Below are 19,628 nucleotides of genomic sequence, written 5' to 3' on the forward strand. Positions count from 1 at the left end.
GAATAATTCACATCCTCTAAAAAAAGGTACAAAGAAAATCCGTCAAATATCTTAGTCTGTGAGTTGTTTAGTTTTACGATGAGCATCACAATTTGAGCCCCTTAGCCTAACCCCTAACACTAAAACGAATGGAACAACTTTTATTTCATGTCTCCCCTCAAATGTTTCCTCTCAAAGGGTTACTATGACAGGGAATGTTTAAGAATCAGCGATATTAAAGTTCCTTAAAAATGCATGATATTGTGCAAAGAATCAGAGTGATACATCTTATTATAGTCTGAATGGATATAACACAAATGCAACAAAAAAAAAGACAAAAACACAGTTGGGGTTTTTTCACAACAGATTTTATTGTGGTTCTTTTTGAATGTTTGTTCTGAAGTAGTGTTTCCTCTTACATCCGAACTGTATTGGTAGAGGAAATATTGCACACAAACATCAGAAAGCACTAAGGAATACTTCCACTTGAAACTATCCGCTATAGGTTACATATGAGTTTGGGAAAAGAGGCAGAGAGGATGCAAGATCACAAGACGAATATACCACACAGCTGCAGACAAACATGACTAAAGTTCTCCCAAGAGAAATATAAGGAGAAAAAGGCAGAGACAGTAGCCTGAAAGAGAAGTAGAAGAAGTGTAGAGAAAAAAGACACAGAAAGTCCGTTCAAGAGAAATGTCATTTCAAAGTTTGTAGTTTTGTTGTTGGTCAGGGTGTTGGTTTGAGGTTCCTCTGCAGGGAAACTGGTTTACAGTGAAGTCAGAAACACCTGGTATGGCTTTAGAGATACCTGGTGAGCTTGGTAAATTGTATAAAGAGTTCAAAGCTTGTTGTAATGAAGTTGTGATTTGTTTAACTGGAAGCTGGCCTGTCAGTGTTGATCTGTGTCGTCTATACTGTATTTTGGTGTATGTCCTGCTTGTGTTTAAAGTGTCAAGTGTTAAGTTTAACATACTCACATCTAAGACACACAAGTCACTCGCTCTCTCATCTCTGTGTGCTGGCCCTCTGCTGTTCCCTTTAATCCTGGCTAAAGAGGAAGATCTCTCTTGTTACAGGAAATGTTCAGCCTCCCAAATGGTTCACATCAATTTGAAAATCTACTCTGTGCTCCATCAAAGTCAAGATTAATATCGATACAGTGCCATTAAAAAAAGGCAGAGTTGCAGAAGTGTACCATGAGATGATGCAACTTGCCAATATCGTAAAATAATCCTATATAGCCCTATTGTTCTTAATGCAAGTCTAGGCAAAAAAAAAAAGTACAAATGTTTCATAACTCATGCATGTCTTCCGATCACTCATTTGCCCACAAAGATATTTTTAATTTAAATACAGTGCTTTAGAAAAACAAGACATTTTAAGGTTTATGAAATCCTGCCTCCCTAGCTTCGCAATTGGAAAAAGCTAACTTCACCACAGCTCGGTGACACTCGGCATACTGTAAATATAGATACAAGAAGTAAGAAATGATTTTCTCTTTGTGAAAACACTTGAAATCTGTAAATGAAAAACACAATGTGAAATAGAAGGCAACCCTCAAAAAGCATTGCGAAGAAGACTTTACGGATGTAATAAATGCGAGGGATGGCATTCTGAAGCAACTTTTGTTGTGTTAAAGGCAGTCTGGACCATCAAGTACAATGAATTAAAAGAAATGTAATGAATACATTTCATAAACCAGCAGCAACATAAACCAAAGGAAAAGCCCCCCACAAACATTCATCCATTTTGAATCAAATAAAACCCAGGCAACTTAAAGACAAAAAAACATTTTTAAAATGGCATGGGCACTTTATTTTGCCCATCAATAAATTCAGACATCATTAACATTGTTGAGTATTCTGTTAGGTTATTCATTATTTTTTACCATCATTGAACTATGGAACTATTACTGGGGTTGACTTCTGGAATGTACAGTTACCTGCCCACTCTTCTGCTAGTTTTTATACATTCATTTAGACTCCCTAAGGCAATAAGAGAAAACTTGTTTTTTGTCCTTTGGTGAAGATAACAGCCATTATTAATGAATATACCATAGGAAGAGATATTCTGTTTCCACACAGCCATTAAATTGATTAAAAAGCACTCAGATATTTTGTTCTAGGGTGCAGAAGAAACTCAATACCGCAACAACAACATAATTACTCTATCTGCATGATCAAAGTTTTGGACTATGATCTCGAATTTCCTTTAGTTACAATCCATGTATACTTTAAGATAACACCTGGAGGAAGTCAAGGATGTTTTATGAAAAACATTATGTTTTGCATGGCATCCCTCAAAGCTAAGTGTATTAGTGTTATTTCTCATTACAGATATCAATTTTTTGGAAATAGTACACAAGAAGCATAATTTTATCTTATAAGTGTTTAAATGTCTGCTTGGGTTTAATGCTACATGGATGTGTTTTCTGCTTCATCTAATGATTTGTCATTTACTCAGTCACTAAGAAACCTGATCTTTATGAACAGGCCTACATCTCTATTTTACAAGCAGGAAAGGATTCATCCTGCATCACAACAGTGCTGCTGCTGGCCAGGACCATGATGTTGAGCTCTTGCTGCTTGTCGTGGGTCTCCTGGTACCACTCCCTCATCACATCAGTGTCATGCGTCGGGATCAGTGTTACCTAACACCAGAAAAAAGGGAAGTCTCTTAGCTTAAGCATTCATATATTAGAAGTCCCAGACAAATAAAAAACATTTATTTTTACTTATAGAAAACATAAAGAAATATGGAGAGTTATGTATGCCAGTCTTTTCCGTTGATGGCATAAAAATGATGTAAGGCTTGTTTACTCCAGCTTATAATTGGTCTGCTGTATGATACATTTTAATACAAATACCTACATCACAGAAAGACACCCAATAAGCCAACCAAAACTCATAAGAAGTTAATAAAAAATATTATCAATGAGGAGTTTAGAATATTTTAATTCAACACAAACTTGTAGCTTTACTGTCTTCATGTCAAATGACACAAAACAGACAAACAATAACTCATATTTAAGGTACCAGTTGCATGTGGTGCTCTGGTTACTTTTACAAAAACATATTTTAATACACAAGATATTTTCTCATATAAATGACAGACTAAGAATTTAACCATACCTGCAAGTTGTTTCCCCACTGGGCTTTCCCTTCAAGCAAAGCGTCAAGGACAGCCCGACTGGGCTCTTGCGCTGTCTGATCATTGCCACTGACAACATAGTAAGAGGAGCGAACTCGTTTAAAGAACTCAGCATCCACATTCTTGGCATTGCAATGATTGGGGATGTAAACCAAATCCATGTACATCGGAGGACAATTGGGCAATGCACCACCTGATACCTTTCCACTGCCAGTACCTGAAAGACAAAAAAAGTACCTCTCTGATTTACAAGTTCTGAAAAACATTAAGTGATTATGTAAAGTATCTTCCATATTTAACTGAGGAAAAAGCTACTCACTTGATGTTAAACTTTTTACACCTCTTGATGCAGAGGTATTGGTTGCATTTTTGGCATCTTTCCCTTCTCCAACACTCTTTTTAGGAGAGGAAGTTTTTGAATCCTTCACTTTTGATAGGGGAGTCTTACGGGCTGGTGAGGAGGACTTTTTGACAAGCTTTTTCTTCTTGGGCTTTTCCCCTCCCTCTGTATTGGCATTGTGGATGTTTTCTTCTGCCTTGAGGGCCTCTGGGTCTACCATACAGACATCACGGGGGCCTGAAGATGGAGCAGAGTCCCTCAGTGCCACTGGAGGAGGATCGGCATGCCTGTAGGTAAGGGTTCTGTCAGTTGGTAGAGTCTCAGAGTCGTCCTCGGAGTCAATGTTAGCATCTGCTGTAATCGAGGGGCACTCTTCTGTCCCTGGTGGGACATCTGAATCTGTCTGTGAAGGGGCTGATTCACTGATAGATGTGGGTGGGGTCTCCTCGCATTGCTTGGCAGAGAGCTTAGCTCCTGGAGGTGGGGGCCCTCCTCCAGACTTTGTCAGAGGCTTTTCCTCGTCTAAGGCATTCTGCTCATTGATAAAGTATTCTATAGGATTAGGATTGATGAAAGATGGGGATAGTTCTGTCTTGGGGTGACGGTACTCACATGAAGTTACTAGGCAGAGGTCGACATCTGTCTTTGAAGGAGCTGTGGGGCTCTTCTTAGTGAAAGCTGGCTCCCTGGAGCCACAGGCAAAACTGTAGTCACACGAATCAGAGGAAAGTGGTAGATGTGATGGGGAGGAAACTTTGGGACTTATGAGCGACTTCACCTCAAGGGTAGAACTCTCACATTTAAAGGGATTTGTCTCCCTTGCTGGGGAAAATGCATCTTCTTTGGAAAAGGTTAAAGATGTCAACGGGGAAGTAGCTTTAGGAGATGAGGGGGACTTGTCAAATTTTGGAGGTGTTTCAGAGATGTTGGAAATGATCTCCACAGGCTGTGAAATTGGGCAACTACTTTCTTTAGCTGGGGGACTTCCAAGCACTGGAGATGGCCCACTGGAACAGGGAGAGTGGGGGAGAGAGGATGTTTTTGGGGTGACTGGAGACTTATCAGTCTGCTCAGCCAAGGCATGTGGGATCTCTGTCATTTGACATGGGGTTGTAACAGAGGGAGTGGACTGGGAGGCATCTGATGGGGTTGCCGAAGTTGCAAGAACTGAATCACTCTCTTCAAAAAGAAAAGATTTCTCAACATATGAACTATGCTCTTCAGATGGTCTTCCATTTGTTCCATCTGAGGGGCTGTAGTCTACCTCAGTTGGGCCATTTTCTGTCGCACGAGAGCTTCCTACTGATGGATGCTCTGGGGATTGTTTGCTGAAGTCTAGGGCTAAAGAGTGATCAGGGGAATCCTGGCCAAACTCAATTGACATGGTAGAATGCTCTGGTGATTTGGCGTCCTGCATCTGGGTTCTGCCTTTTGTCTTTGGTGAGATGTCTGGGGAGATAGACATGGGTCTTGGACTGTCTTCCTTGGATGGAGATCCATCAGCCTCATGGAATGTTGTTGGGGTCTGAACCACTGAGACAGACAAGGAGTCATCTACTTCTGTTGAGTGAGGAGAGCCTACCTCAGCATGAAGCGAAGGAGAGTCGGTGGTTGGTTCTGGTAAGGAGCTGGTGGCCAGAGATGCTGTAGATGCTGAGGCTAAATGTGAAAAAGTATCTTCTGCTATTACTTCCTCTATGGGAGTTCCTGACTTGTCTGATGTGGTACCTTCTGAAATTGACATCTTACTCTCTTCTTTGAAAGATGTCAAGGGATTAGTATCCATTTCATGCTTGTTGATATGTACTGAAGACACTATTGATTGGTTATTCTCTCCCGTTTTCTTCTGATCTATGTCAAAGAGGGACTTTTCTGTCTTTTTAAGGAAATCGGGTTCAGCTGAAGGCAGGCTTTGTGGAGATGTTGCTCTCTCTATAGGGGAGGAACTTTCATGTTCTGGCTCATAAGGCTCTGGGGTTACTCGATTGGAGGAATCCTCTTTATCACTTGTGACTTCCACAATTCTTGGCCCTTGCTTTTCTGACACAGGTGGTATGGTTCCTACCTTTTCATCCACTGGTGACTGATAGTAAGGTGTGTGACCTGATGATTGGGGAGAATTAGCTCCTTCCAATGTGTTATCATCAGGGCTAATGGAGGAATCAACTGTTGGTTTGCTACACCCTGAAAGTGTTGTGGACAGTTCAATTGGAGCAGCAAACAGGGATGGAGAATCAAACTTGTCTTTGCGGTCCACTGAGGGAGAACGTACAAGAGGGGATGTTGTGGAGGTTGAACTAAGTTTAGCCAAGTCTGTTTCATACCTATCACATGATTCTTGAGTTTGGGAAAACCCTTTATCTTTTTCCACCATAGGAACTTCCTTACAAAATTTGTCCTCTTCTATTGATGAAGTGGGTGATATTGTGGAAGCGGAGTGGTTGTAGTCCTGGCCTTCTGTGGCACCACTCTGAGAATGATCTGAACCTGGCATATCCTGAAGTGAAGACAGCTTCTTTCTATCAAACTCTCCAGATGCTGATGCTCCAACCTTGCCAACATCCTGTGATGGAGACTCATCATGGGTGATTTCATCACTCATGATATCTCTGGGAGTCAACATTTCATCCATGGGTGTAGGTACACTGGAGACTTCAATGGTGGACTGTGTGTGGCCCGAGTTGACAGTATAATCCTCGTGGGGTTCATCTCTGTTCTCATCATCTGAGGCTGTTGAGCTCTCAAAGCCAACTGGAAGCATTTCATCATGGATAGATGCCGCTGGAGAAACTGGTGAGGACACTTTGGGCGAGGCTGATACAAAGAGATTAGGCTTCTCTGCTTCTATGCCAGTTACATGTAGACATACATTTTTATTAGTCACATCATCATCATCATCTTCATGATCCCCCAGTTTGATGTCATCATGCTTCTCTTGGTGTGTATCTTTAGTAGGAGGAGGTTCAACTCTATCTGGCTCCAATCTCTGTGGGTCACAAACTTCTTCTGTCTCTCCCTTCTCCTCATAATCTGCTCCCTCAGATGTCTCTTCCATTCCAGTGCCTTCATCTTCAAACTTCTCACTTACACTACCATTAAGCTTTCCCTTAGGAACTTGTTCATCTGGAGTCTCTCCACTGTCTCCTTCAGCCTCTGTTGTTGTTATACCTTCATCCACTGACTCTATTGTCTCTGGGGACTCTTTGGTTTGTATTATTTCTTCATGGTGGATCATCACAACCTCTTCTTCCTGAATTTGTTGCACAGTTGCATCATCTTCCACAAACTCTTCACCTCGAAGCTCCTCAAAGTCCTTTGTGAGGTCCTCTGGTGAAGACATTAGGCATCTTTCTGCCTCTGGATCTTCTTTAACAGCAGTTGCACTTGCCACAAGTTTACCACTGTCTTCTTTTGGCACCTTTGATTTCCCTTTATCTTTTGACTTTGGTGGGGTTCCTGTATCTTTCTTAGAGGAAGTGTCTTTTTTTAAGGGCTTTGGTTTTGGGGCTAGGCTCTTTTCATCACCCATTGCAGATGTCTTTTTTATGTCCCTCATGGGTCTTTTGACATCTTTCTTCATGTCTTTCCTCTCCTCCTTCTTTTCCTTCATTGGTGATTCTCTTCTGATATCCTTTTTTACAACTTTCTTTGCCTCTTCTTTTCTTACTTTTTCATCTTTCTTACTGTCTTGTTTGGGTGTATCCTCCTTCTTTGCCACTTCTTTTTTAATGTCCTTTTTCTTTTCCACAATCACTTTGGTCTCCTTTTTAACTATCTTCTTTTTTTCCGGAGTTTCATTTTTGACTGTTTCCTTCTCCGGGGCCTTTGTCTTTTCCTTTTTCAGCACAGGCTTTTCCTTTTTCTCTGTCTTCTGTAATTTTTCAAAAGATGATTCTGCATCTGTTTTTGCTTTTTCTGGTACTTCCTCCCTTGATTCCTTCCGTATGCTTTTGCTTGGTGATGGCCTAGGGGTAGACTTGAGGCTTTCTTTGCTCTCTGTTCTGTGTTTCATCTTAGCTTGCTTTAGTGTAGGTGTCGACGGCAAAGTAGAAGCCATTGCTTTTTGAGTGACAACTGGCTGCTTTAAGAAGTCCAAGTGCTTTAGTTTTTCTAAACCTTCAAAGATCTGTAGCTGGGTGGTATTTCCAGGAAAGAGAACACGCACAACCTTTTCTGAGGGATTTGCAGGATGCCACACAATGAGTGAAGAGATAGATGTCAAATAGGAGACAGGGAATTCTGATTCTTTTCCATTTGGCAGCAGAATAGAAGCAGTGTCTTTTTCACTACCTGTCCACTGCTTCATGAAATGCTGCATTTCCTTGCTGTTCTTTGATGGATTAAGTACATACATCTCAAGTTTTCCAACACCCATTTTCTGAAATAGTATGACAGGATCTATAGCATTTCCAACAGGCCTCTGCAGTGGTTCTATCCTCAAATTCAGCTTAGTGAGACACTGCTTAGTGAATGCTGCCTCCTCAAGGTTCTTCTGCACTCTGTAATTGGGCTCAGGGTTATCCAGGTTTTCAGGAAGATTTACAAAGACGACACCAATATCTGGAGAAATCATGTTTTTCACCCAGTCACTGTTAGCTGTCGAACCCTGTGACTGTTCCTCTTCAAGCTCTGCAACCTTCCTTTGCAGCATGCTATTAATTCCTGAAAGGTTGTCGTATCCAATGTGTGTCAGGAGGATAGAATCCACCCGGTCTAGGTGTCTCACCAATTTCCAGAAGCAAGACTTCCTGTCTGAGCCACCATTGATGAGCATGTTAAAGCCATTGACAGCAAAGAGAGCAGAGTCACCATGACCAGCAGGGAAAATGTAGCAGCATGGCTTAGAGAGTTTGAGGAAACCACCTGAGGTGGGTGGTTCCAACATGTCAAAAGGAGATGGGATCTCAACAGATTCGGATAAATATTCAGTAAACTCTGAAAGCCCCTCCATTTCAGGCAGTATGAGAGTGGAGTTTAATTTCATGTTGATGAAGTCCTGCAGGTTGTGTTTGTCCAAGTTGGAGTTTTTCCAGTCACCTTGTTCTGGGCAAGAGAGTGTAAGGTTGGCTTTGTTTGCTGGGTGAATTGTGCTGAGCAATTCACCAATCTGTGCATGGGAAAAATCAAGGCATTTGAAATTTTTAACATCTTGGAGTCCATCATGACACAAGAATTTACAGTTTTACAGTTCGTGTTTCTATATGTATGTGTGTATATGTACATAACCCTACTTTTTGTATAGCATGTATTTATTTAAAAGTTTAAGAGCAAAATACATACATTTTGAAAGCCTCCATTAATGTTAAATATAAACCAAAATGATTACATTTTGGAATTGTTGGTGCCTAAAATAGATAAATATTTTTGGCTCACCTCTTGGTCTGTAAATATGTCAATGAAGTTGAAGAAAGAGAAAGATCCAGACTGAAGAATCAGTTCTCCAGTGTTTTCAGTGCATTGCCCTGAGAGGACCAGAAGCTTGTGTCTGGCAGTATCTGAGATCATCAATCGAACCTGGAAATTAAAGAATTATAGATATTAATTTATTTTCAGTTTACCATTGGCTTTGGTTGAAAACAATTGGAACATAAATGGCATATTGGAAGCCTGTTTGATGCAGCAACCAGCATAATAATTTAATGTATTTGCTGTTTCAGCATTTTCATGTCATTCACATCCATTAGCTAATTAAATGACTTGATGTCTTTCCTGTTGCTCTGCAAAGCCCCCCCCCCCCCCCCCCCCCATCTCTTGATTCTAGAATTTTTTTTGTTCTTTTTTTTTTTTTTTTTTTACTCCTGCAGCAACATCAGCTGTATTAGGCAGCTGGCCAGGTCAGTCCTGTTGTGCTTTGAGATATTGTTAAAGCACAGTTTGACAACAGACATAGCTGCAGGGTAAAGACAACCCTGAATAGAAGCAGTGACACAAGGCGAAATTTTGTGTCATTTCTGTTCCTGACCCTGCAATGACTTTCCTCCCTTCTAAGCACAGTAAAAGCTCTTCTAAATTACTAAAGGAATACGACTAAACTTCTAGCAGTGTATGAGATAGAAACCAAACCATAATTGGCCAGCTATGCTCGGCCATACTCATTTATTGTAGGAGGAAGTTACATGAAATACCCAGTTGGAGAAACAATAAGAAAGAGGTTATAACAGTATAACAGACTGTCAACAACTATTATAGCTGATATTACCTCGGTACTGACTGCTTCATCCGAAGGGTTGATAAGCACCACTGTCTCCAGCACATTGCTCTTATGATGAAGAATCCTCTGCCCTTAAAAGACAAAAAAGAAAACAGTTGCATATGAACAACTAGTTTCAAGATCTTATTTTGTCACAGCAACAAATTGCCTATCAAAAATGGTGATTTGCTTTTCCTTATTTCATAGGATAATAAATTCCTTTATGATGATGGTTTGTTGGAGAAAAACCATAATGTAATTTATTCTTGTTTCCATTGGAAACAAAAAAAAGACTACTAGTGAATCTTCACCTCTCTGGAGTAAAGATTCACAAGTCACAGGGCTCAGTGAATTTATCATCTAATTCCTCTTAGACAGTCAGTCTGGCAGCTCCAGGAAAGCTGTGTAAATGTTAATGGCCTCTACAGAGTAGAACCATTTATCCTTAAGATGGATGAGAGCTATAGAAATACAGTAGAGGTATAACACCCCTCACCCTGAATCTCAATCCTTAAAATAAAATCTGTTTGAGCACAAAACGGGAAAGTGTTAACAGGGGGATTTGAGGTTAGAGTTAAACATGTTAGACTTGTTAAATGTAATCATGTTTTAGCAAAAGATAAGGTTAGTTTACTGTTATGGCTGGTAGAATTAGGATTTAGTTATGATAGTGGTGGTGGGGTTATGGTATAGTTTGTTCTGACTTGCCAGTAGTTCAAAACCTTAAGATATGCAATTTATTATAACAGAAGAAAATAACAAGATAATGTTCATGACAAGTTTGATGGGTGGAATTATTTGCAGTGGAAATGATCAAATACTGATGATCATCAATAAATACATGCCACACTTCTGAATGCTGATTACTCAATGAATCATTTCAGCTGAATCATTATCACACTACTGTAATGGTATTTTCCTGTTACATAGAAAATAAATAGCAGCTTGTAACTGGAACATGATCAATGATCCTAGTTTTGGATGATTGATGGGGGTAATAACATTGATCCTACTGTGGGCGTGTCTTTGTGTACAAAGGAGTAACCTTCTTGTCCTACTGATGACACATGGACATGATATCTCCTGCATCATAATTAAACTCAGTCAATCCCTCATTCTGTCTTTGTTCCATCACCTTGTTATCTCTTTTCTCTCGAAAGAGTCCAGATTTAAGGTTAAAACCAAATTCAGGGATTACGGTTTGAAGAAAGACTAAATACTGCCTTTCAGCACCTCAGTCTGATCGGACTTCAAGCTATTTATTTGCACTGACAGATGTTATATCCTAGATTCTTGCTTGTGTGATACTTACTCTCTGATGCACGCTTTGGACAAAAGCATCAGTTAAATTAATTGTAGAATAATTAAATGATTTTAGAATTGTAGAGTATGTGCCTTGTAGGTTTTAAAAGGCAGCAAGGTATAGTTTGAATATAATCTTTGAATTCAGAACCCTTCTATTGAAGAAAGACTGTTTCTTGCCCTTTGAGATGTGATACTGCAGTGCACATCTAGCTGCTGGGACAATGAATCCATACATATTTCATATAGCAGATTCTCATTAAAGATCTCTATAGCCATTAACCCTGCCTCCTTCTCCCAGAGGGCTGTCACTCCATATGGAAAAACTCTTTCAGTCATTGCTGTTAAAAGTAAAGTGGCTTCTATACATACCGTAAATTCCGGACTATAAGCCGCTACTTTTTTCTCACACTTCGAGCACTGCGGCTTCTACTCCGGTGCGGCTAATGCATGGATTTTTTATGGGGGACAATGAGCTTCTGCCGCAAAAACATTTGACTTCGTCACGTCGGATCTTAATATCAGTCATTTTGCGCTTCATGCACGCACCCTCATCATGGAAAACACACGGAGAAATACATATGATGCAGCTTTCAAGTTAAAGGCGATCCACCTGGCTGTCAAAGAAGCTAACAGAGCTGCTGCACGTTAAGATGACACTGACAGCGACAACAGAGACTGAGGAAGTGAGTAATGAAGTCATTCTGAGGCAGTGAATGGATGGACTTTATCTTGTGAAATATATTACGGTCATCTTTTTCATCAGCCGTGTTACAGACACCGTCGGCTAGGCTTCGTATTGTAACGGTTCATGTTGTAAAGTCAGTAGTTGATAATGTGTTCATAATTCCGATTATGTGGAGAGTCAGTGAATGCACCAGCGAGAACGTGTTGAGTGGCTGTATGAGAGAACGCTGGGGGAGAGAGTTGGATTGTTACGGCAAGTTATGTGTTGCTCTCTGCTGTAAACGGCGTGGTCACGGCCGACAGTGATCGGGTTATTAAAAGTTATTATTTGAACGCTCTCGTCGTCCTTTAACGTCCGTACGGACGCTACAGTATTTGCGGATGTTACCGGTAGCCTACGTCTGTGTAAATAGCTCTTGTTATAGCGTGGACACCTGCGGCTTATAATCAAGTGCGGCTTATATATGTACAAATACATTTATTTACTTATTTTTAGCCGGTGCGGCTTATATCCAGGTGCGCTCAATAGTACGGAATTTACGGTACTCTTGTCTTGGTTATTTCCCAGCAATTTAAAAACCTTTTAGTCCTCAATTCATTTGGTGGAATAAGCGGTCTGATGTCTGGAGGGAAGTAAAAGGGCATTTCCCTCAAGATCTCAACATAAATGTGCCATACAGTTTAAAGAAAGACTAAATACTGACGAAAAGATAGATGATACAGTGCTAGATATAGTGAATTATAGTTGTAAGTGATCCCCTGAATGTTCCTATTTGATATTTTATTGGGATTTCTTATATGTATTTTGGACTTTTTATGCTTTTATTAGAGAAACAGGACAGTGGATAGATTTAGAAATCTGGAAGAGAGAGAATGGGGAGTGACATCCTGGAAACAAGTCACTGTCAAAAAAAACAAAAGGACTTTTAAAATACAAAAACAAATCACTCAGAGAGAAACGTTTTTGGGTTTTTTTTCTCGATTTTTCTGTAAGTCTAGTACATGTTGCAAAATTGACAATAAAGATGACCTTGACCTTGAAAGGAGCCACAGTTTGGATTAGAACTCAGGACCCCTGTATTCGAGGGCTTGGCCTTTGTTCATGGGGCATGCACACTAACAGCTAGGTAACCTGTACCCCCAATTAGGGAAGTATCTTAATATCTATTGAAGTAATTCCCCTGAAATGTTATTAAAACATTCCTCACCCCCTGTTGATAAAAAAACCTGTCTATAATTAAACCTCTCTGAACCTAGCACTCCCCCACCCAAACTATGAGATGTTTGCACATTTGAGTCAGTCTCAAACCATCATCACAAAATCCCTGTTGACTGATAGAGAAACTAGCTTCACTCAGCTCTGTTCCGAGGAGAGAGCATCCTAAACTGATGAACAGAGCTCTTTTAAGTCTGACAAAGGGGATGGTTTTCACTGGTCTGTAAAATGAGAGAACAATCCGTCTTGGAAGTCTATTTGTCATCCTGTAAAAGCCACTGTACACGAGACATATCTGGAACTGCTAATGTAATAGAAAAGCCTTTTGTTTTTCTTTGTTTGTCTCAGTGCATGTTACACCGGCCTTTATGTATAATATACGGTACACAGTTAAGGGCCATTTAGGCTTGATACTGCCAGCAAAACCATCACTACCACCATCAAGGCCAAATTGTCTCGTGTCTCAGCCAATTCTTCAAAAAAAGACAGATTGTTCACTGGAGCTTGATCGACCTTGACAATTACCTTGATCGATATACAAATCCTCACCTCCCAGCGTGTCTCAGTCTCAGCAGGAGGCGAGGTAATGTTACATGCATCATTAAGCATTCTTGTTTTGGCTGAATAGAAAGTGCAAGACTGGTATAGACTGCCTGCCCGAGACAGAGCCAGATAAGGGAACATCAATGAGGATGGCACTGCACCAAAAATAGATCAGTGGAATCACTAAATTCAGTGTCTCCTTTTCTTTGAAAAAAAAAAAAGAAAGAAAAGAAAAGCCCACTGCACCTCAGGATTATAATTTGATCAGGTCAGGTGGATTTCTTGAATGTGTCAGCACATTTCACCTTGCTGTCCTTTCATCTTTCACATTAACGGAATAATTGATCTTAGTGACTTTCAGCAGGAAAGATGGGGACTCCCCTGAGCATAGTTTCAATGTCACACAACTGGATTAAAAGGAACTAGTCTACGCAGTGTTTTGGGCATAGAGCTAATCAGACTGTTAAGCCAGCTGAGTCACAGAACTGTCAATCACTTGTTTTATAGCTTCAGTGCCTGTAAATAACATTTCGTTTTAAGGTCCTTATCAGACATTATATTCAGGATTATGCCAAACATAATGACAACCTGGCAGTCGGAAGAAAATAATTATTACATTTACACCCTAAAAAAAATGTTTTTCTATAATAACTAGAATAGCCCCTTCTTCTCCTCTTTGTGGGCTCCAGACTTCCTGCACACAATGGCAGTTTGATGGATGTCATGAAATCTATCAGCCAGACAGATAATTGTATTTGTCGTCCAACCACCTGCAGGTTTGTGTTTCCTCTGAGCACTGAGCTATAACATGAGGCAGTAAAGCCTGATCGGTACGCATTCAGAAAAAGCTGATAAAGATATTTCAGGATTTGTCTTAACCATAACTGTAGTTTAAGCTGTGTCTTACATAAAAGTAGAACAGACTGCCTTCTTATCAACAATTTTCATTCTGACGTTATCTCATTATGTGATTGAGGTTTTGTGCAATTTTAAAATAGCAGGAAAATATATATTAATAAATAAATATAGGGCTACAGCTACAGTAAGCCTAGCTTAGCATAAGTAATTGAGCTAGAGACTAACAGCTAGTTAGACTCTGATTTGAGGGCAACAAAAACCCATTCAGTTGCAATGACTTAATAAATCTTCTTAAACTATAAGAAGTTCTTCTTTCTGGAAAACAAAATAAACAGACAAAAGTTATTGTGCAAGTAAGTGAGTGGACAGAGCAGGGTAGAGTTTTTTCTTCATCCTTTAGACAGAGCTCGGCTATCTTGTGACCTGATTTTCACTATTTAGTGGCTTCCTTTATATTCACATTTGACACACAGACATAAAGATGGTTTACATTCCCATCTTATACAAAAACAAGCAATTAGCCATTTTTCCAAAAATAATGAACTTCTCCTGAACAAGGTTTCTGTTTTTCTCATGCATCTGAGTGTAAACTACAACGTTAGAAGCAAAAGAACTTTATTGAATTGACATGAAAGTCTGTAATTGTAAAGCTAAATATTGTAGTTTTCTAGAAACCTCTTTTATAAAGCAGGTAGTCTAATAGGGTAAAAGCTAAAAGGCATGGAATCCTTCCCTTGAGAAAAAGATTTAGAAAAAAGCCAGAGGCATTTAACTTTAAAAAAATAATAAAATAAAATAATATATATATATATATATATATATATACTGTATATAATTCAGTTAACTGATCATGCCGCTTCAATTCTCTGTCTTCAAGTCATTCATTGATGGTTCAGACTTTTTTTAACCACCTGCCTCGTATCTATCCAGTTCTCATTTATGTCTCTCCTGCATCAACCCCCTTCCTCTTTTGCTCCCTTGTTTGCTTTCTTTGTCTTTCCCCTCACCCTCTCTGTTCCCAAAGTCCTCTGTTTCTCCGCCCTTCTTTATTTTCATGGACATTTGCCACAAGGGATTCAACCCTGCTAATTACTCCCAAATCAACTGTGCATCTCGAACTGGGTTGCAAGGCAACAGTGCACAAGGAGGAAGAAAGAGAGAAGAATGGAGGGAGGGAAGATCTGATGGTTGAAAAAAACAAGGCAGAGGACAAAAGAGTGTAGAGGGTTGTCTCTTTGCATCACCATGTTTTACATCCCTCTCAAACAATTAGAATTCCCCTCTGTAAGCACAATTATGTGGTATAATATATGCATTATAATAAGCCCCCAAATTTAGTGTGCATTTGGTCGGCTGGATCAATCTATTGTGCAGTATGCAGCCCTGTTGGTCAGTTCAATATGGAACCAAGCCAAGCAGGGACTGCTGCTGACCGTCAAGGCCATTCTGCCCACTGACGGCCCACATATCCTGCCAGACTGGATCTGTTACATCTTTATGGAGCCGCTCCCTTACCTTGCAAATAATACAGCTGTAAGAGCTCCATGCAGCAAGACGTTGAGAGGGTGGATCCAAGGAGAGGTAATAAAACCCCTCTGCTTAGTCTGCTATACAGGAATTATAGCTGACAGGGTCGAAACACTAATACAAGGTGAAGTGGCGTGCAAGTATGTCAGGTGCCGAGTTTAAGCGAAGATTAAAGGTAATTATATTTGTTTTTTGATAAAAGCAGAAACAGGTTTGTTAAAATATATGTTCAAGAAAAAACAATTTTTTTAGGTTTAAAAGTGTTCAATGGTAAATATCCCTTTAAGAAGCAATTTTAACCTGAAATTGAGCTTTATTTTCTAAAGTCAAATGAACAATTGAGAGTAGCTCAACAAGTTTCAACATTCTTCTAATTTAAAAATATGAACATTCATTTATCATTTTAAAATGTATTTATAATGATTGATTTTTGACTATTATTGATTGATTATATCAATGATAATAGTAGTGAGACAATACTATATTCTACATAATGTCCTTGATTGAATTATTGTGTTTTTATTGGGATATAAACACTTCAACTTTACCTCTGACATCTGCAGAGAAGCGGGCTGAGTGTCTGGAGACAAACAGCTTGAGTTCCTGGTCCAGGTTGCAGTCTATGAGGTTCGTGTCCCATGAGCGAATACCTGTAAGAAAAACAAACACACACAACATGAACTTAAAATGAAATTAAAAAAAAAAAAATAGTAAAACAAACCAGGGAGGAAGAACATAATTTGCTCGGCTGTCGAAAGAATCGATGCACATTCTTTGCAACAAGTCTCCCCTCCCAAACACATCTATTCAAGTGATCCTCTGCCTCCTAATCATTTAACAAACTTCTAGGTCCAACATGTATGCACTTGTTACCGGTTTGGCAAGGGAAAACAAATCTATAATAGGAAATATCTATCGCCCAGTTTCTGTTTGGTCATAACGACCAGACACTGTGGTAACCTCCATTCAGCACATCCTGGCAACATCCTGTCTTTATGTGGAGAGTTAAGGTCAATTAAAGGCCTCAGGAGATGACACTAACTGGGAATAAAGACAAAATAACAGAGTATATAATGGGGATTTTGTAAGTTGCAAAGACGGATGCATGTAGAATTTCATTTAACTTCATTTAAATGTTTCCTGTCAAAAGTGTTGTAAAGCCTGAGCCTCAACCAAAAACAAAAGGTGTGGCAATACAAATAATGTAAAGACCGTTGATGACAACAATTAAAAGTTATTTTTTTCCTTTCACTGATCTCTACGCTTCTGAGGCATCATAACACAGAACAACTCCTGTTCATTAATAACTGATAAAGTTATCCTTATGCATAGATCCCCTTTACAAACATTTAGTTTAAATAAATGCTTTGTGAATAAGAGATTAGGCCAGACTAATGACATGTGGTATACTTTATCTATTCCTTTATGAATGGAAGAACTTAAAGTGTTCAGCAAAAATAATAATAATAAAAAAATACAATCCTACAAAGACTGGACAAATCCTGCTGAGGAATACTTTAAGAAAAAACCAAAAGCTTCAGAAAAGTTTCATATGAGGGGAGTCTGTTTTCATTACTTTCTATAGGTCAAAGGTAAACCTTCAGTCAAAGGACCAAAGCTATTAGTCAATAATAACAAGATCAAACTAAATAATAGATTAAATATATTTGTGTATCAACTTATAGAAAGTTAAAGCTATCTTAATAGTTGAAACCTTAAAATGAAACACTTTAAATATTTTACATCTCTTTTAAACTGCTTTGTTTACACACCTACACTCAAACTGCGCCATATTCTCGTCCTTCCTCCCCTCTCCTCCCCCTCACACACAGAATAATCTAGCCACCACACTACAGCAGCTGTAGCATTTCTAAACCGCCCTGCTGCTCCGTTTGAAAATCGTTCCTTGTGGCTTTCCGTAGGGACCGCAGTGCGGACCGAGCCACGCCCACAAGCCGGTGAGGGATGAGAGAGCTGGATGCGGAGTGATGATGGAGAGATGTCCTCACGCGATTAAGTGAACAATTATTCTATTATCTTAGACAATCAGTCATTTTTGAAACACAGGTCGCATTTATTTCGCCTTTTTAGCGAGTACACTTGTACAAACGTTCTTAAAATACAAACACTGAAAGGTCCTTTGAAACCCCGTCCGTCTATTCCCGATTGTAAACTACCTTGTTGGACCCTCCTGTAACAAAAGCCTGACGCACCTGAATAAAGCTTTGGCGCGCAGCTGTACTGGAACCAAGAGATATTTTACCCTGCATGAGACTGACGCATAGACCAGATTTACTGCTGAATCACTGCAGACAGAAGCGTCCGAGGTGCTGGCCCACGTGTGTGGATGACAACAATTGGGCCTGGTAACATTAATATGACAGAGAAAACAATAAAACTGAGCTATATAGCTTTTAAATACAGTAGGCAGGTGGAAAAGGCACCTGTGGATGAAAAGATGTTTTGAATACTTGATTTTGCGAAATACTATGAGGATGTCACAGGGAGGGGCTGTTTGATATCTCGATTATAACAACATGAGCTTAAGTTCAAATAGTGAGCACATTCATGAGGTTTCGTTGATATGACATGATATAGCCTATGCCTATGCGTTAATTGTACATGGAGTATTTCCATGCGTAAAATTCGGCGTTACAAACAAAGGCATCCTTGCTTTTAAATACATAACCCGAACTCTAAAGGTATATATGGCTGGGAAGATGTTATCAATGTTTTAAGTCCAGCTGTTAGTGGCCTACACCCACCTCTAAAAAGCTCCATCTTACCTTTCTCTATGTCCGCAATGGCACACTTTAGGTGATCCTCACTTGCCATCTCTCCGATCACAACCAGCAGGTAAAATTTGCTGTCATTAAAGTGATGCGAGGGGCTTGAGGAGCTCGGAGACGCCCCGGTGTTGCTTTGGCCACCTAAAGTCTCCATTTCTGCGGATTCTACCAGGGTGGCCATCCTCTCCTCTCTTCTTGCTCTCTCTTGTATCTCCAGTACGCACGCCAGATCCTATCAACAGCAGCAGTAGCCTCCTCCCTCTATTCGCTGCTGCAGAGCACTGAAGTGGTCTCCAGACATACAAGTGGAGCGTGCATAGGAGTGGCCCTAGCTTTTTATACCAGCAGACATTGTGTCATGTTCGGTAACCGGGGAGAGAAGAGGGCGCCGGGTGTTTTTTCGCACACTCACTCCACAGCTGATGTCATCCGCAACGAATCAAACGCCTCCGGAAGTGAAGGAGATTTCATGCTTTGTGTTGGTCATATTAATCACCCTAGAATCTTTATTGGCCTACTTGTTCCACTTTTTTGTGGGCTATTCTTACAACCAAGCAAGCTTATAATAAAGGCTTAGATTGTATTTGCTGGTTTTAAGGCATATCCCAGGATCTGTATCTTGGCTAAGAAAGAACTTCAGATGATCCTGCAGTTTCGTTTGACTTTTTTTTTTTTTTTTTTTTTTTCAATTTTGAACAAAGAGATCATTTGTTTGAACTGTACAAACATTTTTTTCAAATAGCAAGAGGCTTGTGAGACCTTGATTAGTCTATTGCTTTCTGCAACATTTCACATGCACATGTTCTAAATATTCACTTCCATGAAAAAAATCATTACATAAATAATTTTGAAAATAGTAAGAGTGGTTTGTGTTGCACTATGGGACCTCAAAGTGTTATTAAAAATGGTAATGACAAACATGGAAAAACTAATAAATTAGTGTCTATTGAGTTGCATTATGGGACATGTAGGTTCAGTCTGTTTGTGTTTGTGTGGGCCTTGTATTTGGGGCTTCTGTGCCTCTTCAATCTTTACTTTTGCCAT

The 19,628-nt window shown here is 39.7% G+C and overlaps 1 protein-coding gene across 1 annotated transcript; it reads right to left on the reverse strand.

Moving 5' to 3' along the window:
- Window positions 1–1,057: 1,057 nt before the first annotated feature.
- On the reverse strand, window positions 1,058–19,001 carry map1b (microtubule-associated protein 1B). The gene is made up of 7 exons (XM_079365302.1): window positions 18,582–19,001; window positions 16,344–16,445; window positions 9,672–9,754; window positions 8,846–8,986; window positions 3,452–8,579; window positions 3,114–3,349; window positions 1,058–2,632 (listed from the first exon to the last, which is right to left on the reverse strand). Exons 1-7 carry the CDS (start codon window positions 18,763–18,765, stop codon window positions 2,477–2,479), a joined length of 6,030 nt encoding a protein of 2,009 aa, XP_079221428.1. The 5' UTR covers window positions 18,766–19,001; the 3' UTR covers window positions 1,058–2,476.
- Between the last annotated feature and the right edge of the window lie 627 nt (window positions 19,002–19,628).

Source organism: Symphodus melops (assembly GCF_947650265.1).
Source record: "Symphodus melops genome assembly, chromosome: 16".
Taxonomy (NCBI): domain Eukaryota; kingdom Metazoa; phylum Chordata; class Actinopteri; order Labriformes; family Labridae; genus Symphodus; species Symphodus melops.

Bases quoted from the DNA above. Each gene is read 5' to 3' on its own strand.
- map1b (XM_079365302.1), bottom strand. From the start codon at position 18,765: ATGGCCACCCTGGTAGAATCCGCAGAAATGGAGACTTTAGGTGGCCAA. The intron at 8,987-9,671 runs GTAATATCAGCT...TTTAATTTCCAG, and splicing joins ATGAAGCAGTCAGTACCGAG to GTTCGATTGATGATCTCAGA. The intron at 8,580-8,845 runs GTGAGCCAAAAA...TCCCATGCACAG, and splicing joins ACATATTTACAGACCAAGAG to ATTGGTGAATTGCTCAGCAC.